The sequence below is a fragment of the Coenobita brevimanus genome, chromosome 75 (assembly GCF_032717465.1).
Source record: "Coenobita brevimanus isolate Jiangsu-jjx chromosome 75, ASM3271746v2, whole genome shotgun sequence".
Lineage (NCBI taxonomy): Eukaryota > Metazoa > Arthropoda > Malacostraca > Decapoda > Coenobitidae > Coenobita > Coenobita brevimanus.
In genome coordinates this window covers 11289195-11316830 of record NC_137028.1, presented here as the reverse complement: position 1 = coordinate 11316830, position 27636 = coordinate 11289195, and the positions used below count along the sequence as shown (strand labels likewise).

Genomic DNA, 27636 nt, shown 5'->3' with positions numbered 1-27636 from the left:
GTGTACCAACAACCTTTCTTCCCTGCTGTACCCTTTCACGTACTTCATCCCCCAAAGTTCCATCCTTACTCATCACACTACCCAAGTACTTGAATGCACTCACATTCTCCATATCCTCACCATCCAACCTCACTGCACACTCTGTGACTTCATTCCTCTCAAACACCATAACTTTACTTTTGTTTACATTAACTTTCAGCTTCCTCCTCCTACACACTGTCCCAAATTCATTCACCAAACCTTGCAACTCCCATTCATCTTCACTCAACAATACTGTATCATCAGGAAACAGCAACACCGGAAGCTTCCAAATCTCACCCTCATTCATTAGGGCCACCCCCACATTCACTGCCCTACCTTGCACCTCCTTTACAACTCCATCTATATATATATTAAACAGCCATGGAGACATCACACACCCCTGTTTCAGTCCCACGTTGAGATCAAAGAACTCACTCAGCTCACCATCCACTCGCACCGTAGCCCTAGCTCCCTCATACATACTCTTCACAGCACTCAACAATTTCCCCTCCACTCCATATATTCTTAATACCTTCCACATACCTTGCCTATCTATTCTGTCATAAGCTTTCTCCAAGTCCATGAAGGCAGCATACACTTTCCTTCCCTTCTCTAGATACTTCTCCACTAAACATCTTAGAACAAATATCTGATCTACACACCCTTTTCCCTTCCTAAATCCCCCTTGTTCTTCTCCAACTAGCTCCTCTGTCATATGCCTAACCCTATCAATGAGTATTCTACCATATATTTTACCAGTCACACTAAGAAGGCAAATACCCCTATGGTTACCACATACTTCTCTCTCCCCGTTTCATTTGTACAGAGGAACAATTATACCTGATTTCCAGTCCTCTGGAACCCTTCCCTCTTCCCAAGCCAATCTACGCAACTTCCATATCCACTCCACAACAGTCTCACCCCCATACCTAAGCATTTCACCACACACTCCATCAATTCCTGGGGCCTTTCCCAGCTTAATCTTCATCGCTTCCACTACTTCCGACCTACTGATCTCTTCCTCCCTCCTCTCATCTCTTCTTCTCCCAGCCATTCCCCAACCACTTATACTCACACTGCTTTCACTCTCTACATTCAACAAATCCTCAAAGTGCTCCTTCCATCTCCTCAATTTCTCTCTCTTCTCCACCAACAATCTATTATTCCTATCTTTCACTCCCCTACTATTTCCCCTTTCACACTGCCTTACTTTCTTTACCTCCTTCCAAAACAATTTCTTACTCTCCCTCCATTTCACACTCAGATTCCTCCCAAACTCTTCATCCACTTTCTTCTTACTCTCCTTCACCAGTCTCTTAACCTCCCTTCTCCTGCTCACATATACCTCTCTTCTCTCTCTCATCTTCTCACCTATCTCTACTCGCCAACCATTCACCATATGCCTTCTTCTTTTGTTCCACAGCTCGTTTCACTTCATCATTCCACCATGCTGTCCCTTGCACACTCCTTGGATCTCCTCCTCACTCCACAAACCGCCTCACACGCTGCGCTTATCTCTTCCGTGAATATCTTACATACGTCTTCCACCCTTCCATCTGCTCTAGCTCATACCTTCCCAATCTTTCTTCCACTATGCTCTTATACTCTGTCCTTTTCTCACTATCTTGCAATTTCTCCACTCTTCTCACAGGAGCTGCTTCCTCCTGTCTTCCCCTTCATCTCCTCAACCACTTTCTTTGCAGTATATATATATATATATATATATATATATATATATATATATATATATATATATATATATATATATATATATATATATATATATATATATATATATATATATATATATATATATATATATATATATATATATATATATATATATATATATATATATATATATATATATATATATATATATATACATATATATATATATATATATATATTATATATACAGCTGCGTACTGGAGTTTGAATTCAGAAGTAAGAAGGTTAGCTAGGAGAGATAAAAGAAGATGTGTGGATGAAAAGGTTGCAGAGACTGAAATCTTAATAAACAAAAATGATGGACAGAGTCAAAGAATAGCATATGAATCGATTAGAGACCTGAGTGGTAATGCAGGTAAATGCAAGGAAATACCAGTTAGAGACAGGGAAGGAAATTTATTGACCAAAGATGGAGATATGAAAAATAGATGGAAAGAGCATTTTGAGACAGTTCTTAATAGACCAATACCACCAGAAGAGGATATACCGTCTGCTCAGGAAGATTTAAATATAGAAACAGGAGAGTTGAGGCTTGCAGAAGTGGAGAAAGCAGTAAAACAGTTAAAGAATAATAAGGCAGCAGGGGAGGATGGTTTATTTCCGGAAATGTTTAAAGTGGAGAGGGATAGATTAATAATGATCTTGACCAAGCTATTCAATAAGATATGGGTGACGGGGTTACTACCATCAGTTTGGAAGAATGGTGTAATTGTTAAAGTTCCGAAGAAGGGAGACCTGAGTGAATTATTGGAGGGGAATCTCTTTGTCACCGATAGCTTTGAAAGTTTTCAGTAGAGTGTTGTTAAATAGGTTGGAGCCAGTGGTTGAGAGTATTCTGAGGGTTGAACAGGCTGGTTTTAGAATGGGACATGGTTGCAATGATCAGATCTTTATAGTTAGGCATTTGATGCAGCAAGTTAATGAAATGAGAGTACCATTAAGTCTTTGTTTTGTTGATTTTGAAAAGGCTTTTGATAGTGTTTTGAGAGAGACTATGAGGAAGATCATGAGACATTATGGAATACCAGAGGAGTTTGTGAGGGTCATTATGAACATGCATGAGGACACATTTTGTAAAGTGATGGTTGATGGTTGTCTGAGTAATTCGTTTGAAGTCAAGTCCGGAGTAATTCAAGGTGGTGTTCTATCGCCTTTACTATTTATATTGGTCATTGATTACATTATGAAACGCTTTGGAACAGAAACCGGTGCAGGTATACTTTGAGGAGAGAACAGGAAACTTTTGGATTTAGATTATGCAGATGATATAGTTTTGATTTGTGATAGGCCAGAAGAGATGCAGAGAGTGTTGGAATGTTTGGTGAGTGAAGGTCGCAAGGTGGGTTTGGTTATTAATTGTGGAAAAACTGAAATAATCAATATGAATATGGAAAATGTGCAGGAATGTGTAATTGGAGGTATGGTTGTAAAGCAAGTTGATAGGTTTAAATATTTAGGTACTTATTTAGCCAAGGATGGTTCTTTGAACTTTGAATTCGAGGAAAGGTTAAAGAAGGCTAATCAGGCAATGGGAATGCTTAAAAATATTTGGAATAATAACAGTTTTTCTGTGCATACAAAAATCAAACTTTATAAGGTAATGGTTAGGAGTATCTTAATTTATGGACACGAGTCTTGGTACAGCACAGTGACTATGGAAAATAAATTCTTGGTGTTTGAAAATAAAGCACTTAGAAGAATATTAGGAGTTAAGTGGTGGGAAAGGATACCAAATAGTAGAATTTGAGAATTAACGGGAGTGCAGCCGGTCGATGAATATGTTAGGTTCTCACGATGGAAGTGGCTAGGACATGTGTATAGGAGACAGGGAATAGTACAAGGTACACCAGGGTGGGTGGCACTTGGTAGGAGAGGTAGAGGAAGGCCAAAAGAGACGTGGGTGAGGACAATGAGACGGGAAGCTGGAGATGAGTGTTGGGGAGATCTTGAGGAGTTAGCACAATATAGGATGTGGTGGTGTGAGTTCATCGAGGCCCTATGCATCCCCGAGGGTGCCACAGGAAATGATTGATTGATTGATTGATATATATATATATATATATATTATATATATATATATATATATATATATTTATATATATATATATATATATATATATATATATATATATATATACTATATATATATATATATATATATATATATATATATATATATACGTTAGGACTCCATATTATAATTACAAATCATAATAGATAGATAGATAAATAGACAAATAGACAGCTCTATGCGAGCCTGGGAATGCGAAATGATCTTGCAAGTTACACTGAGGAAAAGCTGACGACAGATTACGAAGTAGCCAGTCAGGAGATGATGCAGTTAGTTTGTCAGCAATACACCAGGAGAACAAAGCCTAGTTGACCATACACACACATACACACATACTCACACACAGGCTTCTAGAACTTTCCAGCCACAGTGAACACACGTGACACGACTCCTGTTTCACCAGAATTTAGGAAAGAGAGCTCAGAAGGAGAGAGGCGATAGAATCGGCAGGTAGTGGGGAGAAAGGCTTAGCAACTTGGGAGAGAGAGAGAGAGAGAGCGAGACAGGGAGACAGGGACTCTACTTATACTCACTCGTGTGCGAGAGACTTGTTAATATTTCCAAGACAAATAAAAATAGTCCCATACTATTCTTTACCTCTCCTGTCATTGCATGACAAATGGGAAAGAAGATCATCTACTTACAAAAACTCAAGTATAACAACCGCTCGTCCACAAGTCTAATATATATAACTTCTCTACAAGTAACTACAAATTTTTTTTTATGACATTTGGTGGCAGCGGTGTGATAAAGATGTCATAAAAAAACTTTGTAGTTACTTGTAGAGAAGTTATATATATTAGACTTGTGGACGAGCGGTTGTTATACTTGAGTTTTTGTAAGTAGATAATCTTCTTTCCCATTTGTCATGCAATGACAGGAGAGGTAAAGAATAGTATGGGACTATTTTTATTTGTCTTGGAAATATTAACAAGTCTCTCGCACACGAGTGAGTATAAGTAGAGTCCCTGTCTCCCTGTCTCGCTCTCTCTCTCTCTCTCCCTAGGTGCTAAGCCTTTCTCCCCACTACCTGCCGATTCTATCGCCTCTCTCCTTCTGAGCTCTCTTTCCTAAATTCTGGTGAAACAGGAGTCGTGTCACGTGTGTTCACTGTGGTTGGAAAGTTCTAGAAGCCTGTGTGTGAGTATGTGTGTATGTGTGTGTATGGTCAACTAGGCTTTGTTCTCCTGGTGTATTGCTGACAAACTAACTGCATCATCTCCTGACTGGCTACTTCGTAATCTGTCGTCAGCTTTTCCTCAGTGTAACTTGCAAGATCATTTCCCATTCCCAGGCTCGCAAAGAGCTGTCTATCTGTCTATTTATCTATCTATCTATTATGTTTTGTAATTATAATATGGAGTCCTAACATATATATACATATATATATACTGTATATATATTATATATATATATATATATATTATATATATATATATATATACATATATATATATATATATATATATATATATATATATATATGTACATGTTGCTGTGGATGGAAGAATAGATGCAGAAGTGAAGTTTAGAATAAATGAAGTAGGAAAGGTGCTGGGAGGAATGAAAAAAGTGTTTAAATGTCGTTCGCTTAGAATGGATGTAAAGAGAAGGCTGTATGAGGGTGTTGTGGTACTGACTGCATTATATGGGGCTGAAACATGGAATATGGGTGTAGCAGAGAGGAAAAGTTTGAATGTAATGGAGATGAGGTGTCTGAGGAGTATGTGTGGAGTGACACATATGGATCGGGTGCGAAATGATGAAGTGCGAAGGAGAACTGGATTTGTTCGGGAGATGGCTGGTAGAGTTGAGCAGAGGGTGTTGTGATGGTTTGGGCATATGGAGAGAATGGATAATGAGCGATTGGTGAAAAAGATAACTAGATCTGATGAGAGAGGTGTAAGGCTGAGAGGAAGACCACGAATAGGATGGATGGACAGTGTGAAGAGAGCGCTGGATGCGAGAGGGATGTCTGTTGAGCAAGGAAGAGTGGCTGTGCGTGACAGAAATAAATGGAGAGAAATTGTGAATGAATAAGTGATGACGCAGCCCTGAGGGGATATTCTCCAGCATTTGGTCTGATCAGCTAGTCAGGTCAGGTGCGGGTAAGGGGATGGGTCTGTTATGATGTGGCTGGGGTAAACCAGTTCTGCTGTCGGGCCCTGCTGCAGATGTCACTGATTGCATTGCGCAGCTGACCCTTGTGCGGTGTGGTGCGGTGAGGATCTGTCCGTTCTCCCCTTTGGGGCTAAGATGCGAATGAATGTGTTTGAATGGATGAGTAAATGGGGAGTGTGTCGTCCTGTCTCGGCTACCTCCCTTTCCTTGGGGGAAGCAGCCTAGGTATATAGATAGATATGTATTATATATATATATATATATATATATATATATATATATATATATATATTTATATATATATATATATATATATATATATATATATATATATATATATATATTATATATATATAATATCATCTTTGTAGCTCAAAACTTTGGCCATGGTCATTGTATTTCATGAAGTCTCCACTGGTTGTTTTTTATTATTTGAGTGAATGTTCCCTAGAAGAAAAAATATGAAAAAAAATCTGGTAAATATGATACTGGAGCCAACACCATTGGCATTTTTCATGCATGGGAGGGAGGGAGGGAGGGCTTGTAGTAGAAAGTTGCAGATTGTTTGTGTTCAGTTTATCAGTTTATGTTCTACTATGTTTTTTTTGGAATATGACACAAATTCTTGTAGAACACTAATCTCTGGAACAATTTATATGAATTTAGCATTTCAGAGCAAAATGGATCATGAGAAATTTTGATGGTACAGATATGTCAAAATCCATGAGAGGGTTGTGGTCAGTTCAGGTTCATTAAGGAAATGAATCAGGTCATAATATATTGTCAGTCAGTTTAGTTCTTGTTCATTCAGGACACCTAACCCATGGCTTGCTCAGATACCATTTTTTTGTCCCACCCTCCGGTGTGCCAAAAATGAAGGGGAAAAATTATTATTATTATTTTTTATTTTATTTATTTTTTTTTTTTATTTTTTTTTTTTTACAAACATGAATGGCATCATCTGGTGAAGAAAAACAATCTCTCTCTCTCTCTTTCTCTCTCTCTCCCTCTTTCTCTGTCTGTCTGTCTCTCTCTCTCTCTCTCTCTCTCTCTCTCTCTCTCTCTCTCTCTCTTTCATGCATAAATTTATGTAGGGAGTAGTGAAAAATGATTTTAAAAACTTTTTTTTTTTTTTTTTAATCATGAACTTGAAGATAAATATCCAGGGCATCATCTGGGGAAAAAAAAAAAAAAAAAAAAAAAAAAAAAATCTCTCTCTCCATCTTGGCATAGCGCTATGCGTAAGTTTGCATGGGGGTGGAGTAGTTAGCGGTTGATGCACGGCCAGCACAGCCTGAGCTGTGGCTTGCAATCCACAGGTTAATGTCTAATCCAATCCTTATAAATTCAAATTAATAAGTTAATTGCATGGACATTCACTGGTATACCAGTATGATTCTTCCTAACTGTGTATTGGAACAGCTGTGGTAAATTGTGATTAAACTACCATTGCTAGAGCCATACCGTAATATCAGTTCCTTTGAGCATGTGATCGAAAACGATGAAGATGTACATATTTTTGCAGATGATGAGGTTTTAAGCAAATAATTCATGCAATGTTGTTATCCAGAATGTGTTTACCAAAGATACAGAAATTGTCCCTAGTATGTGTGTACTGTACATCAGTGTACAGTACATGCTGGTACTGTAATACTTGCATTACTACATTTTTTTAGTTAGTGTGAAGTGTGAAGTCTCCATAGTTTTCTCTGTTGTTGCAGATACATAGCTTAACTGTTCTTGATTACCCTTATTTGCTTTACAGTTTGAGAAGCTTGATTTTGGTGAGACCAATGTGCTGGATCAGTTTTACAATGCTGATGTTGCGATTGTGGACCTGTCCATCGTGCTGCAGCAGCATGCACTCTTTTACCATCTGGGAGTGCGTGAAAGCTTCCACATGAAGGAAAATATCTTACTCTTCAATGATTATGATTCAGAAGTCACCATGATGCCTCTGAAGGTCAGTCTTGAAGAGGAGTGAGGGATACATTTAAGGGATTTGGTAGATGGAGGGACCTGTTGATTTTATTGGCTCCTGGTGCATGTGGTGTATATTGGTTAGAATAGTGAGCTGCTGTCCAGAGGGATGCAGCATCAACCCTAGGCTAAGGGAGGGGTTAGTTTGTAGATCTGAATTTTGTTTACACTGTCTTTGTGTGTCTTCCATAAGATCCACCATGTTGTTACGGAAATATCTTTAATACCATAACATCAGTCTGAGTGTTTGGTTTGACCAGTGATTACTACCTCTGAACTAGTGACATGTAACACACCCTCACATGTCACCACTTCAGATATGTCTGTGCATGTTTGTTGTGGCCCTGGGTTTGTCTGAATGTAAACTTGATTGACTTCTGACTGAAGTTGCCATTTTGCAATCCACCACCCTCTTTATAGGGGAGAGAGAGAGAGAGAGAGAGGGAGAGGGAGTTTTGAAACATTTATGTAACCAAGCTATATCAGTACCAGTGCATGAAGGTGTCTGTCTCCAGCATCATATTTATACTCATAAAGGGTAAACATTGTGCTGGAGAGGGACACTGACAAAACAAGGCATCTCTGCTGCCTAGTTGCACAAATGTCCCCTCAGCTCTCCCTGTCCCCCAGAAGGAGGTTGGTGGACTGCAAAAAGGCAGTTTCACCCTACAGTCCACTGGGTTCATGTCCAAATGAGCCTGGGGTCATAAGAACAGCAAGAGGGTGAACACAACCTTGTATACTACAGGAAATCTGGCCACTTTAGCAGAGATCTTTTGAAGAGGGTATTTTGAAGAATTGTCTGTGATGTGAGAATGATGTGAATAAATATATTTTAGTCTGAGCAGTGGCATTACAGTGAAGTTAAGAGTGGATTGTTTGTGAGAGTAGTTTGTATTTTATGTTAGAATCTACGTCAAAAGGTAATGGCCACATAAATTGTGGAAAAGAAGGAAATTTTCTGTGGAAAGTTTGGGTTGGTGAAGATGGTTGGAATATGCGAATTTACTACTGTTGCATGTTCAGATACTTCTGAAAGATACTTTGTTGGAAAGATAGTACATATGGAAAGGTAAATATGCAGTATTTATAGAGCTCTTGAGGGTACAAGTTAGGAATCAAGTTTTAGTTATCATCATCATCCATCCATCCATCCATCCATCATCACCACCTCTTTTCTCACCTAAGGATGGGGCAAGGTAAGTTCAGAGAATGAGAAAAAATATAAAAATATTGGTAGAACTGTCAAAAGTCAGCCCAATTTAGTGAGAAGTATCATTCACTCACAATTCAAGCCCCAGATTCCTAGTTTCACCTCATTGGTTTAAATAACCAGAGTTACATGATTCAGATTGCAAGTCCAACAAATATCACAACACTGAGTCAAATTGATTATAATAAGAGCATATCCATGTCAGAGTATGTTTAACCTATTAAGAAGTATGGTATATGATATATATTTTGTAAGAGCTTCCACTGTTGCATGGGGAGGCTGTTTCTCACGTAGTGGCTACTTTCCAAGTTGCATGGTCTCCTCTAACATTGCAGTCAAGTCCTCTAACCTCAGAGGTCCTTTCCCAGGACTTAAATCCACCTTTTTCTTTTTTTAATGTTGAGCCAGTGAAGGTTTATATCCAAGGGGTGGTTGGGGTTGATTGCTCATGTAGTGCCACTCAGGAATGAGTGAGGCTGGTCACTCATCTTAAATGTCGAGACCAGCTGCCTAACCCCGGGCTCCTACGCTCCTCATGGGGCAATGTAGGATTGGATGATGATGATGTTGCAACAGAGAGCCAAGTATATATAGTGTTATAGCACATACAGTATTGCATTGTTTCTCATAGCTAAGGATGTATACTGTAGTGTTATAGTACATATAATATTGCATTGTTTCTCTTAGACCCTATCATAAATTCAACTAATGATATAGTACATATAATACTGCATAGTTTCTCTTAGACCCTATATATCATAAATTCAACTAATGATAAGATGTCATCATTAGGGTAAAATGTGCTGGTCATCATCATCATCTCATCCAATGTTGCCTGGTGAGGAGCATAGGAGCCCGGGGCTAGACAAGTTGGTCCTGACATTTAAGATGAGAGTGGCCAGCCTCACTCATCCCTGAGTGGCATTATTTGAGCAATAAACCCCAACAATCCCATGGATATAAACTTGCATCAGGTCAATCCAGTTGGAGTGCCTTAATTGCCCTCTAAACCACCAGGTGCCATAATTTGGTTAGTAAATGGTTTCCTGGTGTACAGGAAACCATTTGGCCTGTTCCTAAGTGTAGAGTCACCCATAGACAGAAGGAAGAGGAAAGAATGAAGGAAAAAAAGACAGAAGAGGAAGGATGGGAAGAAGGAAGGAAAAGAGGAAAGGGCAGGCACCCGAGAGGAGCACTACATCGAGTGAGTGGATCTATCTATCTATCTATTGCCAGACGCCTCAATCCCATTTGGGGTGGCCACAAACAAATCGCCTCCACGTCGCCCTGTCCCCCGCCATTTCACTGCCCTGCTCCCAACTCACACCCCCCTCTCTCATATACCTCTCCACCCCATCCCTCCATCTCATCCTCGGCCTCCCTCTTCCCCCCTCCACCTCACTCACATACACTCTCTTCGTCAGTCTCTCACCCTCCGTCCTCTCCACATGGCCAAACCACCTCAGTGTGTTCCTCATAACGCTTCCTATCACATCCACATCACAACGCTCCTTTATATCCTCATTCGTCAGCCTGTCTCTCCATGTGACTCCACAGGCTTCTCTAAAATAACTCATTTCCACTGCTCTCACTCTTGACTTGTGTCCTTCCAACAACGTCCAAGCTTCACTTCCATCGCTTAGAGTTGGTATCACAATACTGTCATGTAGTAACTTTTTCACTTCCATGCTCACTTCCCTGTTTCTTATCACTACTTTCAAAGAACCGGCAACCTTTCTTCCCTGCTGTACCCTTTCAAGCACTTCACCCTCCAAACCTCCATCCTTACTCATTACACTACCCAAGTACTTAAACGTACTCACATTTTCCAATTCCTCACCATCCAACCTCGCTGTACATTCACTGACTTCACCTCTCTCAAAGTCCATCACTTTACTCTTCCCTACATTCACCTTTAGATTCCGTTTCTTACACACTCTCCCAAACTCATCCACCAAGCCTTGCAGCTCCCATTCGTCATCATTCAACAACACAGCATCATCTGCAAACAACAGTACAGGGAGTTTCCAAACACTATCCTCTCTCACCAGGGCCACTCCAACATCCACTACCCTACCTTGTACCTCTTTTATTACTCCATCCATGTACAGATTGAACAACCATGGAGACATGACACATCCCTGTTTCAACCCAACCTTCAAAGAGAAAAATTCACTTAGTTCACCATCCACACGCACTGCAGCCATCATACATACTCTTCACAGCATTCAGCAACTTCCCATCTACTCCATATATTCTTAATACTTTCCACAATCCTTGTCTATCCACCCTGTCATATGCTTTCTCCAAATCCATGAAAGCCGCATACAACTTCTTTCCCTTCTCTAGAAACTTTTCCACTAAAGATCTAAGAATGAATATCTGATCTACACAACCTCTTCCCTTCCTAAAGCCTCCCTGTTCTTCTCCAACTAATTTCTCTGTTCTTTCTCTAACTCTGTCAATAAGTATCCTACCATACACTTTTCCTATTATACTAAGAAGACAAATGCCCCTATGATTACCACACACTTCCTTTTCCCCTTTTCCTTTGTACAAGGGAATAATTATACTTGACTTCCAATCCTCCGGGACTCTACCTTCCTCCCAGGCCAATCTGCACATCTTCCACATCCATTCTACTACTATCTCTCCCCTATTCATCAGCATTTCACCACACACTCCATCAATTCCTAGGGCTTTCCCCAATTTAACTTTCTTCATTGCTTCCACAACTTCTCTCCTACTGATTTCTTCCTGTCTTCTCACCTCCTTCCTTCTCCCAGCCATTCCCCACCCGCTTATACTCGCATTACTTCCATCCTGTATGTTCAACAATTCCTTAAAGTGTTCTCTCCATCTGCTCACTTTTTCTCCGTTCTCCACTAGTTATCTACCATTTTTATCTTTCACTCCCCTGCTAACCTCACTTCCACCCTGTCTTACTCTCTTCACCTCTTTCCAGAACATTTTCTTACAGTCCCTCCACTTTACACTCAAATTCCTTCCAAATTCCTCATCCACTCTCTTCTTCCTCTCTCTTACTAATCTTTTCATCTCTCTTTTTTTCTACATATAACTCTCTCTTCCGCCTCTCAACTTCTTCCACGCCCCTATTTCTCATTCATTCATTGTATGCTTTCTTCTTTTGTGCCACAGCCTGTCTCACCTCTTCAGTCCACCACTCTGTTCCTTGCACCTCTCTTTGTCTTCTCTTCCTCCCACACACCACATCACATGCTGCACATATTTCTTCTGTAAATATCCTGGATGATGAGCTAATTTACCAAAATTCAGAATGGCTGCTGTGAAAAGTTATGCACCGTAAGAAAGGCTTGAATGTGGCAAAGTACATTTTCCTGAACATATTATCAGCTGGTGCCAACAAACAGTCATTTTATTTATTTAAATGTTTGGCCATTTCTTAGAGTGCCTGGTTACACATCATACCTTTCCCCACTCCTCCTCCTTTCATGGTGTACTTCATCATCATCATCATCATCATCATCTAATCCTGTGTTGCCCCATGAGGAGTGTAGGAATGCGGGGCTTGGCGAGATTGTCCTGACATTTAAGATGAGAGTCACCAGCCTCACTCATCCATGAATGACATTACATGAGCAATAAATCTCAACAACCCCTTGGATATAAACCTGCACTGGCTCAATCTGATTGGAGTACTTTACTTACCCACTAAACCACCAAGTACCATAACTTGGTTATATGGTTACCACCCAGTATAGTAAATAGTTTCCTGGTGTACAGGAAACCATTTGACTTGTTACTCAGTGTAGAGCCGCCTGTAAACAGAAGAAAGAGGAAAGAATGAGGGAGAAAAAGACAGAAGAGGAAGGAAAGAAAGAAGGACGGAAGAGAGGAAAGGGCAATCACCCAAGAGCAGCACTAATGATAACAAAATGACAACAAAATATTCTGGTCAACCCTTAATTCATTTAAAACTAACTTCACTATCACCTCTTCCATTCCACCGTTACAGTCCCCCAATGGAAATCTAGTAAGTGACACATGCGGAAAAGCCAACCTTCTTGTTGACATTTTTTCAACACACTCGACCCTAAATTCAGAAAATCATAATATTCCTGTACTTGATTTTGATTCCCCACAAATACCTCCTTTCATGATTCACATCGGACACATACAAGCCATATTACAGAATCAATCAGCAGACAAAGCCACTGGTCCAGATGAAATTCCTTCAATAGTACTTAAAAATTGCTCCTCAGTGTTGGCTCCTGTATTAGCAAAATTTTTCCGCTTATGCATCCATACCTCAATTTTTCCAGCCCCTTGGAAAGAAGCAAATATTCATCCTGTTCCTAAAAAAGGGGCAACTTCTGATGAATCAAACCATAGACCAGTTGCAATAACTTCCGTTCTCGGTAAAGTTTGTGAGACACTAATTAACAAACACATAGTCAAGCATTTAGAAATCAATAAATTGATCAATGATCGGCAGTATGGATTTAGACAGGAACGTTCAACTGTAGATATTCTTTGCCTTCTAACCCATCAGATTAACAAAACAATAGACCAACATGGTGAAACACACACAGTAGCACTTGATATTTCAAAATCTTTTGACAGAGTATGGCACCAGGCCTTATTTTCTAAGATGTCACACCATGGCCTTGCATCACTGGTTCCTTTAATTTCTTCTTACCTTCGTAGTAGAAAAATACGGGTCATGGTAGATGGAATTTATTCTCTGTTTCATTCCATAAATGCTGATGTACCTCAGGGATCAGTTTTGGCGCCAACCCTTTTTCTCATTGATATAAATGACCTATCTGTCACGCACAACCCAATACACTCTTATGCTGATGACTCGACCCTTCATAGTTCTTTGACATTTAGTAGCTCCTTTACACAATTTGATATTATAAATTCCCAAATAAACACAACAGTTTCTTTGAACCAGGATCTTTCTAAAATTAATCAATGGGGACAAAAAAATCTGGTCTTATTTATGCTCAGAAAACCAAATACATTAATTTCTCCAATAGAAAGAATCCCTCAGACTCACACATAATTTTAAATGATGTCAGTATTCCCATATCCACTACAATTGATATCCTAGGTGTTACTCTAAACCCCAACCTAAGCTGGACAGCTTATTTTAAATCCCTTTGCTAAAAATGCTTCTAGAAAACTGGGACTTATGTACAGAGTTCGTGAGTTCTTCACTGACAAGCAGATGGCCACAATATACAAAAGCCATGTGCGTTCTCAGATTGAATACTGTTCACCACTGTGGAGTGGATGTGGAGCGGTTTGATTGAAGCAGTTGGACAAAATTCAAAACAAAGCCATTAGATTAATCAATAATCCTGTCATAACGCAGGACCTTCCTCCGTTATCAGTACGTTGAGATGTTGCTTCTTTAGCACTATTTTATCGATATTTTCACCGTAAGTGCTCTAACGAGCTGGCTTCAATTGTGCCTCCCCTTTACATTTTCTCCCGAAATACTCGGGCAGCTGTGAGCGCCCTTGAACTCACACTCTCTCCCCCACAATGCAGAACCTCTGCTTATCAAAATTCATTTATCCCCAGAACTACTACTCTCTGGAATTCACTTCCTGGGAGTTGCTTCCCACATACATTTAATCCTCTCGATTTTAAATCCAATTGTTACAAGTATTTTATGAATGGAGGATGCCTTTAGGCACATGGACTTATTTTTTTTCCTTTGTTTTTCCTTCCTCCATTTATTATCAAAAAAAAAAGAAAGAAAGAAGAAAATATATATATATATATATATATATATATATATATATATATATAGTGAGGGAGTGGATGGTGAGTACCCCCACCTACAGTACACTTCATCAATCAATCAGTCAATTATTTCCTTTGGCACCCCACGGGATGCATAGGGCCTCGATGAACTCTCTCCATCAATATTTGTCTCCTGCCATCTCCTTCAGGTACCACCAACACTCCTCTCTTGCCTCTCTTTTCATTGTCCTCAACCAGGTCTCCCACAGCCTACCTCTGCCTCTTCTTCCTCTAGCAGTCCACACTGTCACATCCTGTATTAAACCACCTTCTTTTCTATGTATGTGCATGAGCCATGTCTAGCGAGACAATCTCACATATTCATCAGCTGGTTCCACTCTTGTAATATCCCTTACTCTTTTATTTGTAACTCTGTCTTGTCACTTTACCCCAAGAATCTTTCTCAGTATTTTATCCTCAGATCCTAATACTTTCTGATCTGCTGCATTTGTACTGTACCATGACTCATACCCATAAGTTAAAATTGGTCTAACCATGGACTTGTAAATTTTTACTTCAGTATGTACCAAAAGCATATTATTACTCCGCACAGATTTCAAATTTCCAACAGCCCCCCAAGCCTGTCGTATCCTCTCCTCAATTTCATTGCTTAATGATTCATTAGATGATACAATCATTCCCAGATATTAAAAATTTTCTGCATTGTTCACCACATTATTCTCAATTACACAATCGACTTGGTTCTCCACATTCATATTAATAATTTCAGTCTTTCCACAATTTATTACCAATCCCACTTTTTCTCCTTCCTCCACCAGACAATCAAGCACCCTCTGCGTCTCGTAAATACTTCTGCAAATCAGTACAATATCATCAGCATAGACCAAATCCATCAGCCTCTTATTTTCTTTCCAGTTAATTCCAGCGCCTGTTCTCCTTACAACCTTTCTCATAACATAATCCATAACCAAAACAAACAGCAAAGGCAAAAGAACTCCTCCTTGACTCACTCCTGACCCAGCTGCAAATGGATCACTCAAAGAACCACCCATCATTACCTTACAAAAAATATCTTCATGCAGGCTTTTAATAATATTTACAAACTTTTCTGGTATACCATAGAATCTCATAATTTTCAACATAGCTCCACGTGAAACACTATCAAACGCCTTTTCAAAATCCACAAAACACGTACTAAGTAGCATTTTCATCTTTTTAGCTTGTTGCATTAGATGCCTTACAATAAAAATCAGATTATTACAACCTCGACCCTTTCTAAATCCCACTTGTTCTTCTCTTAAAATTTTGTCAATTACTGGCTCTGTTTTGTTCAACAAGATTTTGGAAGGCTTTTGCAACAATTGATGTCAAAGTAATCTTCCTCCAATTTCCACACACACTGAAATCTTCCTCTTTTTTGGTATTTTTATAATCACTTCATATATGAATTATTTCAGATTTTTAAAATGGCTGACTTCATACTGTGTGCAATTAGTGCTTATGAAAACCCACAGGAACAAAATTACTGTACTGTAGCTTGTATACATAAAACTCTTGAAAACTCAGAGGATATCGGTAATGTTCTCTTCAACATTGTTTCTTGTAATATGGAGTGCTGTCTCCATTAGATAACTGCATTATAGGAGACACCTCATTTTAAGGCTCTTGGCTGTCATTTCTGTCTCATTGTTTATAATTATTGTCATTTAGTTTCTAATAATTGGTAGGTTGCTCATGGAAATTTTGGAAGTGATGTTAGTGAGTGTTTATTGAATTTTTTTTTAGTTTGCAGCTACTTTGAGTGGTTTCACTTGTATTTTAGGACTGTATTAAAGTGTGCAGTAGAGTAAGTGCTGTTTTGCATTATCTGGTATTCATTTAACTTGCATTCCTCTCCCCCCACAGTTCTCCTGCAGCAGCTATATGTTCATTTCATACCGGGTGCTGGACACAGGGCAGTGTGTGCTGACTGATCCCAGCACCAGAATTGGAGCTGACGATACCCTGCCTTCAGATTCTCGTATCCTTCTCGCAACTAAACTTCGCCGCCAGCTGGAAGAGGTTGAAATTCAGTCAAAGTGAGTGATTCTAACAAGTTCAAACAAAGCTACAATGTGTGGTAATTTTGAAAATACTTCTCTCACAGTACCTTTGTGTATCCTGTTATAATGGTGATTGAAACCCAATTTTTTAAAATTCAGTCCTTGCCAAAAGTAGGTGCTGTACATACAGTACAGTGAGTGCCTGCTAGCCGGACCTTGATAAAGTAGATCTCATTGTTGACTGGATGTGGACATCTTAGCCAGACAGTTTAATTTTAAGAAATAGTAGAAACAAGTTCAATCTGTCTAGATTTAAGGTGAAATTCTGTCATCAATCTGATTGGAGCGCCCTAATTACCCACTAAACCACCATGTGCCATAATTTGGTTATATGGTTACCACCCAGCATAGTAAATGGTTTCCTGGTGTACAGGAAACCATTTGGCTTGTCACTCAGTGTAGAGTCACCCATAGGCAGAACGAAGAGGAAAGAATAAAATCCATCCATCCATCCATCATCCAGTCCTATGTTGCCCCATGAGGAGTGTAGGAGCCTGGGGTTAGGCAGTTGGTCCCGACATTTAAGATGAGAGTGACCAGCCTCACTCATCCCTGAGTGGCATTACATGAGCAATCAACCCCAACCATCCCTTGGATATAAACCTTCACCGGCTCAATCCGATTGGAGCACAATAATTACCCGCTAAACCACCAGGCGCCAAAATTTGGTTATATGGTTACCACCCAGCGTAGTAAATGGTTTCCTGGTGTACAGGAAACTGTTTGGCTTGTCACTCAGTGTACAGTCACCCACAGGCAGAAGGAAGAGGAAAGAAAGACAGAAGAGGGAGTGTAAAGTTACCCGTAAGCAGAAGGACGAGGAAAGAATGAAGGAAAGTAAGGCAGAAGAAGATGCAGGGAAAGAAGGATGGAGGAGAGGAAAGGGCAGACACCCAACAGCAGCACTACATCGAGTGAGTGAATGGTGAGCACCCCCACCTACCACAAAAGAATAAAATAATTCTGAATTTCATTACCATCATCATCATCATCTTGACCTCCTTTCCTGTTCTAGGGCAGGATGAGGAGTAGCAACGTCCAGACAGCTTAAGTTTGCCCAGTTCAATGGGCCACACTTCCATCTGCTCATCACTCGAGCCTATGGAATCCTGGCTCCATCAGATGGGCCAAAAAAACTTTCACCACATTCTGTAGCTTCACATATACCTAGCTAATAGTCAATCCAAACGCTGTCACATTAAAAGGGGTGCCAGATCCCGGATTATGTGCTTCTCTGCACAAAATTAATCCAGCCAGCTCGGTCTCTTGTCAGTCCCACAGCCTCACCAACTTCCATATCTCTCATCCTCACACACTTATCCACCATATCGCTCCACCTTCTTCTTGACCTACCTCACCTCCTCCCTCCTTCAGATTCGCTCAGAGATACCTTTTCCACCATCTGTTGTCATTCATTCTCTCCACATGACCAAACCATCTCAGTACACTCTCTTCGACTCTGGTGTCCACAGACTTCCTCACTCTGTATCTTTCATGAATTGTATTATTTCGTATCCTATCCACTCTCTGTACTCCACATACAGTCCTCAGCATTCCCATCACTGCTCGTACTCTTGACTTTTCATTTTCATGCCACACCATAGTGTCACATCCTTATGTCAAAGTTGGCACTAACACTCCTTCATGTAAGCCTCTCGCAGCTACAACACTCAAGCCTCTGTTTTCTATGAAGGTCTTCATAGCATCAGGTACTTTCCTTCCATGTGCCACTCTGCTTGCCACTTCTTTTGTACATTTTCCTCCCTTTTCTATCACTGTACCCAGGTATTTGATCTCTCTCACCAATTCCAGTCTCTCTCTATTCACTGAAACATCAAACTGGGAGTCACCCTCTCCCTCAGTAACCAGCACTTTACTCTTTTCTACATTTACTCTCAAAGCAAGATGCTCACAGACATGTGCAAAACTCTGCGCTAGTCTACCAAGCTCTTGTCTGGTATTTGCATATAGCACTGCATCATCAGTATACAAAAAAGCTCAAATATACCGTCCATCACCATTCATTACCTATGCCATCCCTCTCTCCATTACTCGTGTTTTCACTTCTCTCATCACTCCATCCATATACAGTACATACAGTATATTGAACATGACATCACACGACCTTGTTGCACGCCCGCATTGATTGTGAATCAGTCACTTAGTTGCCCATTAACCCTTAAACATGCCTCACTGCCATCATAAAAACTCTTGATGGCACCTAGCAGCTTGCCATCTACACCGTACATGCACAAATCCTTCCACAATCCTTCCCTGTCTACTTTGTCATGTGCTTTTTCCAGATCCATACGTGCCATAAACACCTTATAGTCCTTCACACACACCTTCACTATCTGTCTTATTGCATATATTTGATCAACAAATCTTCTGCCCGTCCTAAACCACCCTGTTTGTCACTCACTAGGACTTATCAAGTGAGTAGATGATGGTTGCCACCACCCACCGCTATCTCTTTCCTACTTTCTCAATAATAATTCATCCATATACCTGCACTATCACACTCGGTTGACTTATGTCACGATAATTCTTGCACTCACTTTGCTCACTTTTATTTTTGAACAGGGGAACAGTCACTGCCTTTTTCCACTCTCTTGGCTCAGTTTCACTCATCCATGTCTTCTTTCATATCTCCAACAAGCACTTCATTCCACAGTCTCCACTACACTTAATCATCTCTGCATACACTTCATCAACCCCAGCTGCTTTCCCACTTTTCAGCCGCTTCACTGCATTCTTCACCTGTGCGAGTGTCACATTTCCTGGCACTGCATTCCTTCTCTGTACACCCCCAAAACCAGTCATGTTAACAGTTGCTTTGCTCTCTCCATTCCCATTCATCAGACTTTCAAAATATTCTTTCCATCTGGTCCTTACTTCATCCCCATGGGTTAATAATCCACCACTTACATCCTTCACACTGTCCACATATCATTCCACTGTCTCTTCTACATTTCCACACCTCTTTCCAGAATAACTTCCTATCAGAGTAAATTGCATTCATTTTTCTTCCAAGATCATCATTTACCTCCTCCTTTTTCATCTTCACTAGTCTCTTTACATGTTTCTTAACATATTCTTTTCTTATTTCAACTGAACCCCTTGCCTATACCCATTCTAGCCACTTCTTCCTCTTTTCCTCCACTGCTCTCTTAACTTCTTCATCTCATCATGCCGTACCTTCCTTCGTTGTTGTTATTCTTGCCACACCACACACCACTTTAGCATTGCCAACTAAGCAATCCCTGTATACATTTCACAAGCTGTCCAGATACACTTTATTCCAGTTCACTGAATCCAACTCCTTCCCTACTTTGTTCCTGTATTCATTTGCCATTTCTTTGAATGTCAGCTTCTCGACTTTCAGTCTCTCTCCCTAACAGCTCCTCTCTCTCCTGGTCCACCTCACCTCTCTCTGCTTGATCTTGCGTACCACAGTCATATGATCTGACCAATGTTCACATCGCCTTCTCACTGCCCTCGTATCACCAACATTACCCAGCATTGATGTACTAAGAGCATGAAATCAATCATGCCCCTTTCAACATGATCTCCATTCTCTCAATACCACATATACTTATGTACATCTTTGTGTTTAAAATAAGTATTACAGATGCACAGCTTCCTTTCCTGGCACATGCCCTTCAGCTGCTTCCCATTATCATTCTTTCCTGTTACTCCATTATTATCCATTATATCATTTAGAGGACCAGTGCCCACTTTACCATTCATATCACCCATTACAATCACTCTGTAACACCTGGGCATTTCTCCTACTACTGTACTTCATCCAGCTCATCCCAAAACCTGTCTTTCTCTGTCTCACTCCTGTCATCACATGGTGCATACGCTGCAACCACTGCCACTTTCACATTTTCAATCTTGAACTTCACAGACATTCATCTCGAGTTAGCACATTTGTATAATCTCTCATTCCACTCTGCCACACTTCATTCATCAATGAAGCAACTCCTTCCTTGCATCTTTCTCACCCATTCATGCTCAGCATTACACACTTTACACCCTTCCACACCTCCACTTCACACCCTTTCATCTTAGTTACACACAGTGCCATCATGGCATATCTCGCACTCTTGAACACATTCACCACTTCCACCCTCGTACTTTCTTCATTCACAGCTCTCACATTCTACAAGGCCATGCAAATCTGTCCATTTGGCTGGGGCCCTGGACAGGTTTTCTGCCGTCTGAGGCTCTCCAAAATGTATACCATAATTTAGTGATTTTAGACAGGGGAATCTGGGGGATACTTAACCCTGCTAGACCCCTGGTTAAATTGTTACCACCCAGTGTAATAAATGGTTTCCTGGGTACAGGAAACCATTTGGCTTGTCACACAGTGTAGAGACCATATGGCAACACTACATTGAGTGAGTGTATGAAGGGCACCTACCTACCTAATAACGATGAAATGACGATAGCAGTAATATTGTATCTTTCTAGAAGCTGCTTAGATTGTGAAGTAGTTAATGTTTTGAATATTGTAAATTGCTTCATCATAGCTTATTACTCTACCTCTTCTTGATTTAATCAGACAGCACATGAAGGAGAAATTCCTGAGTGACCTGCGCAAGGCACGTGATGTTTACTCAGGGGAGGAGTTGAGGAAGCAGCTGCACAACCTCCGACGTCGCCTTGATGATCCAAACATCCTGTCCATTGATGTTATCCTCAACATGCTCATATCACTACGTGAGATCCAGGTCATTTGCCCCACTACTCTTCTGTGTATGAAATTTACAATATTATACAGAGTAGAACAAATATTTTTTCTTCAAAACTCACTTGTTAATGAAATTTGTTTTACTTTTGAAGAGTATCGTATTCATAAGGCAAAAATAAGCCTGTGTACCGTAGGTTTGGCTTCTTCCATCCTTACAACTCCAGTACCTTTATTTTCCTGCCCTCCATCCCCATAGCTACCTGAATATATACAGGATGGTAATTATTTCCCCGCCTGACCACTCATCAGTTGAATTCTTGTGTATTGTGGTGACATCTCAGCTTCGTGAAATTTGTACATATCCACACAGTGAGTGTGTTCAAGGAAAGTAGGGACAGTATATCCATCCATCCATCATCCAATCCTATGTTGCCCCATAAGGAGCATAGGAGCCTCAGGCTTGGCAAGTTGGCCCTGACATTTAAGATGAATAAGCATGAAAATAATTATGAGATGCAGAAAATGATGCAAGATACAGATTAGTTTTGCTAACTGAGTCATCCCCACAATGATGAAAAAATTTTCTAAGTTAAAAGTTAAAGGAGGTATAATATATAAACTATCTATCTATCTATTGCCAGACGCCTCAATCCCGTTTGGGGTGGCCACAAACAAATCGCCTCCAAGTCGCCCTGTCCCCCGCCATTTCACTGCCCTGCTCCCAACTCACACCCCCCTCTCTCATATACCTCTCCACCCCATCCCTCCATCTCATCCTCGGCCTCCCCCTCCCTCTTCCCCCCTCCACCTCACTCACATACACTCTCTTCGTCAGTCTTTCACCCTCCATCCTCTCCACCTGGCCAAACCACCTCAGTGTGTTCCTCATAACGCTTCCTATCACATCCAAATCCACACCACAATGCTCCTTTATATCCTCATTCGTCAGCCTGTCTCTGCATGTGACTCCACAGGCTCCTCTTAAATGACTCATTTCCACTGCTCTCACTCTTGACTTGTGTCCTTCCAACCACACTGTATTTTCAGTTGTTTGGGTTCAGGTAATAGTAAGTACCCATGGATATAGGGAAGAACGAAAACTACTTGGAGAATTCTCATGTGTTGTAAAAGACATTGAAAAGGAGTGGGACTGGGGATACAGAGCCCCATCTTGGTATTAGCATAGGGATGTGGTAGTAGCCTTGCGCACCATTTGTCTTGCAAACTGTGTGTACATTATATATAGTAAATAAACCATGCCATCCTGTGTGAACATTTATTCATCTATATTGTTTGTGGTGTGTGTGGGTTAAATATTTGAAAGGGACATAGTAGGAGTTATTTAAGAGGAGCCTGTGGAGTCACATGGAGAGATAGGCTGACGAATGAGGATATAAAGGAACGTTGTGGTGTTGATGTGGATGTGATAGGGAGCGTTATGAGGAACACACTGAGGTGGTTTGGCCATGTGGAGAGGATGGAGGGTGAACGACTGACGAAGAGAGTGTATGTGAGTGAGGTGGAGGGGGGAAGAGGGAGGGGGAGGCCGAGGATGAGATGGAGGGATGAGGTGGAGAGGTATATGAGAGAGGGGGGTGTGAGTTGGGAGCAGGGTAGTAAAATGGCGGGGTCAGGGCGACTTGGAGGCGATTTGTTTGTGGCCACCCCAAACGGGATTGAGGCATCTGGCAATAGATAGATAGATAGACATAGTAGGAAAAGCATATGAGAAGGATTAAGCTATTTATGGCTATGCTGGGTGATAACCATATAACCAGATTATGGCACCTGGTGGTTTAGTGGGTAGTTAGACACTTCACCAGATCCTGTTTCAGAAATCTGCCACAAGGTTCGCTTCCATCACCCAGCTCTGATGCAGGGTAGGCATTGAAAAAGTAGCCAGTGCTTAATTTCTTTTTAATTTTGATGCAAAGCAAAACACCCCAAAATATAGTTTACTTATCAGCCGCTCAGTTGGCATGATATGCTACAAGGAAATTACAATATGGGAGCATTTTCATTATATATACTATGTGTCATTTTGTAAACTCAGCTTTTGTCAGTTTACTCATCTCTGTAAGCACAGTATAACATAGAGACAAAACTTAGGCAGTTTTACTAGAACCATCCATAAAGCAAGATAACAGTGATTAAGTATATTTGTCATTCATTATTATCCACAAAAGAAAATAAATATGAAACCGCAGATTTGGCAGCACCTTTCGATATGAAGCCCTGCATGACGTATGACTTTTCAAAACAGTACCTGTTAGATGTCTGGATGATCTGAGCAGCCTAAGTCTATCCATCCATCCATCATCCAATCCTACATTGCCCCATGAGGAGCGTAGGAGCCCGGGGCTAGGCAGTTGGTCCCGACATTTAAGATGAGAGTGAAGCCTAAGTCTAACATGACAGAATTTGTGTGTGCAATTGCTGATTCCAAATCGAACTCTACAAAAAGTCCCAAAAGCAATGCTTAATTGGCTGACTTTAAGGGATGGGCAAGATTCCCATGTCAAAAAAGGCAACCAAGGTGAAGAGAGCTGTAGAAAGACAGGTGCAGGCAACAGCTCAAGTGGAGGGCCACGAGAAACCATGCAGTCTGTTCGAGACATTTTCTAGAGTGGGGTGAAAATGGACCATCTTTATCCCATCCTGACCCAGAACTGTTCACCTACAAGAATTAGTCAATAAAAGCTTCCAAGAAACAGTGAGACCCAACTCCTCCCCGCACTCGGTTGTGGTTAAAGTGTCGTACCACGCTGCCATTTTGCTTTGATTTATATGGCTGATTCACTAACCAAGCATTCATTAAGTACATCATTTTCAGTGGAACAGCATAATTCTTTAAAGCATGCTAAAACACATACAGTACATCAGAAGTCCCCTCCTAGCTACAGCCTGGCTGTGCAATGCAACTCCCGGCCTGTTTTTCCATTCGCTTTTTCCATTGAAATGTGCCCTATGCCCCATTCTCTTACTAAAAAATATATAAAAGAAGGGAAAAGGCTAATTGATACTGCCATTGGCCATGAAGTAACTAATTTATCACCTGGCAACACCCCACGTGCACTTGGTCGCTAATTTTCCCTGTTCATTACCCTTTGAAATGTTCTTTATGACATATTCTCATACTAAAAAAAAAAAAAAAAAAAAAAAAAAAAAAAAAAGACTAAGTGATACTTCCATTGATCTGGAAGTAGCTAATTTATCGTGTATTGTCTAAATTTCCTGCTAGCCTCGCAGGAGGGGCACAGAGCGGTCCAGCCATCCCCGTGGGTAAGGGGTTAATCAAGGCTGGGTGAGGCTAGACCACCTGGTGGCAGACCTCTGAAACAGGGTTTGGTGAAGCCTCAAATTAAGGTATTCCAGTCGGATTGAGTCTGTGTAGGTTTATATCCAAGGGGTGGTTGGGGTTTATTGCTCACATAATACCACTCAGGGATGAAGTGAAACTGGTCACTCTCATCTTAAATGTCAGGACCAACTTGCCTAGCCCCGGGCTTCTACGCTTCTCATGGGGCAACATAGGATTGGATGATGGATGGATGGATGGATAAGTCTGGAAAAAGCTTTTAAAAAAATAGAGTTAAACTGGTAGGGAGTAAGGAAGATTTTGTGTGTGTGTGTGTGTGTTCTTACCTAATTGTATTTTAACAGGAATGAGTCAAGCTTGTATTGTCCTGTGTATTAAATCACTTTTATCATACATATCCTCAAATTTTTGGATTGTTTTGGCATACACAATTTCATTCAGTAGTGCATGCCAGTGATCAGTTGCCCTATTAGGGAAGCTGAATTTCCTTACGCCTTTATCACCTCTCTTTTCATGCAATTTTTTGCTGTGTTCCCATAGGTTATATACTCATTTATGTCTGTTTTCTCTTTCCCTGAGACACATTTATATTGCATAATCATGTCTCCTCTTTTTCTTCTCTTCTGCAGTGTTGGCAGATTCAGTTTTTCTAGTCTTTCTTTGTAGCTTAGATCCCTTAAGCTTGGTACCCATCTTGTAGCGGCCCATTGAACTTTTTCAAACTTATCTGTGTGCTTCTTGAGGTGTGGGCAGGGTTAAGTGTTCCCTAGATTCCCCTGTCCAAAATCACTCGGTTGTAGCAGTCGTTTCAGAGCACCTTGCAGGGTCCAATACCTGCCCAGGACCCCAGCCAAATGGGAAATGGGCAGATTTGTATGGCCATGTGGAATGTGAGAGGTGTAAATGAGGAGAGCAAGAGGGTGGAAGTGGTGAATGCATTCAAGAGTGCGAGATATGCCATGATGGCATTGTGTGAAACGAAGATGAAAGGGTGTGAAGTGGAGGAGTGGAAGGGTGTAAAGTGTGTAATGCTGAGCAAGAATGGGTGAGGAAGATGCAAGGAAGGAGTTGCTTTGTTGGTGAATAAGGTGTGGGAGTGTGGAATGAGAGACCACAAATGTGTCAGCTCGAGGTGTATGTATGTCGAGTTCAAGTTTGAGAAAATGAAAGTGGCGGTGATTGTAGCATATGCACCATGTGAGGATAGGAGTGAGAGAAAGAAAGACAGGTTTTGGGATGAGCTGGATGAAGTAGTGGGAGAAATGTCCAGGAGCTATAAAGCGATCATAATTGGTGATATGAATGGAAGAGTAGGCACTGGTCCTGAGGATAACATAATGGGTTGTAATTGAGAACCAGGAGAAATGATAATGATAAGTGACTAAAGGATATGTGTCAGAAGAGGAGGTTGTGCATTTGTAACTCATATTACAAACACAAAGATGCACATGAATATACATGGTATAGAGGGAATGGGAAACATGTTGAAAGAAGCCTGATTGATTACGGGCTAGTAGAAAGGTCAATGCTGGGAATGGTTGCTGATACGAGGGCTGTGAGAGGACAATGTGGAGGTCTGTCAGATCATATGATTATGGTATGCAAGATCAAGCTAAGAGGAGTGAGGTAGATCAGGAGAGAGTGGAGCAGTCGGGGTGAAAGACTGAAAGTTGAGAAGCTGAGGATCAAAGAAATGGCAGATGATTACAGGACCAAAGTAGAGGAGGAGTTAGAATCAGTGAATTGGAATGAAATGGATCTGGACAGCCAGTGGAATGCATATAGGGATTGCTTAGTTAGGAATGCTAAAGCAATGTGTGGTGTGGCAAGAGTAACAACAAAGAAGAAAGGTATGGCATGGTTGGATGAGGAGGTTAAGAGAGCAGTGGAAGAAAAGAGGAAGAAGTTGCTAAAGTGGTTACAGGACAGGGGTTCAGCTGAAATAAGAACTGAATATAATGAGAGCAAGAAGCAAGTAGAGACCAGAGAAGAAGAAAAAGGAGGAGGTAAATAATGATCTGGGAAGGAAAATGAATGCAAACTACTCTGAAAATAGGAAGGTACTGTGGAAGGAGGTGCGGAAATGTAGAAGTGAAAACGAAAGAAATGTGATGGTGTGAAGGATGAAGGTGGTAGAGTATTAACTCATGGGGATGAAGTAAGGACCAGATGGAAAGAATATTTTGAAAGCCTGATGAATGGGAATAGAGAGAGCAGAGCAGCTGTAAACATGATTGGTTTTGGGGGTGTGCAGAGAAGAAATGCAGTGCCAGGAGACATGACACTCGCACAGGTGAAGAGCACTGTGAAACGGCTGAAAAATGGGAAAGCAGCTGAGGTTGATGAGGTGTATGCAGAGTGCTTAAGTGTAATGGAGAGAGTGGAATGAAGTGCTTGTTGGAGGTATGTAAGAAGGCATGGATGAGTGAAACTGTGCCAGCAGTGTGGAAAAAGGCTGTGATTGTACCCATGTACAAAAGTAACGGCGAGCGATGTGATTCCAAGAATTATCATGGCATATGTTTATTGAGTGTGGTAGGGAAGGTGCATGGAAGAATTATTATACAGTGGGGCACCAATTTTCGTGCCTAATTGGGTCCAAAAATAATGCGCGAA

At 40.8% G+C, this 27636-nt stretch overlaps 1 protein-coding gene across 1 annotated transcript in view; it reads left to right on the top strand.

Annotated features, from left to right (window-relative positions):
• Positions 1–27636, top strand: part of Ask1 (apoptotic signal-regulating kinase 1) — a 450944-nt gene that overhangs the window by 34425 nt on the left and 388883 nt on the right. The window contains exons 3-5 of the mRNA XM_080278838.1: positions 7710–7907; positions 16803–16975; positions 21573–21741. Of these exons, the coding sequence (XP_080134964.1) occupies positions 7710–7907; positions 16803–16975; positions 21573–21741 (540 nt within the window). The remainder of the gene's footprint in view (positions 1–7709; positions 7908–16802; positions 16976–21572; positions 21742–27636) is intronic.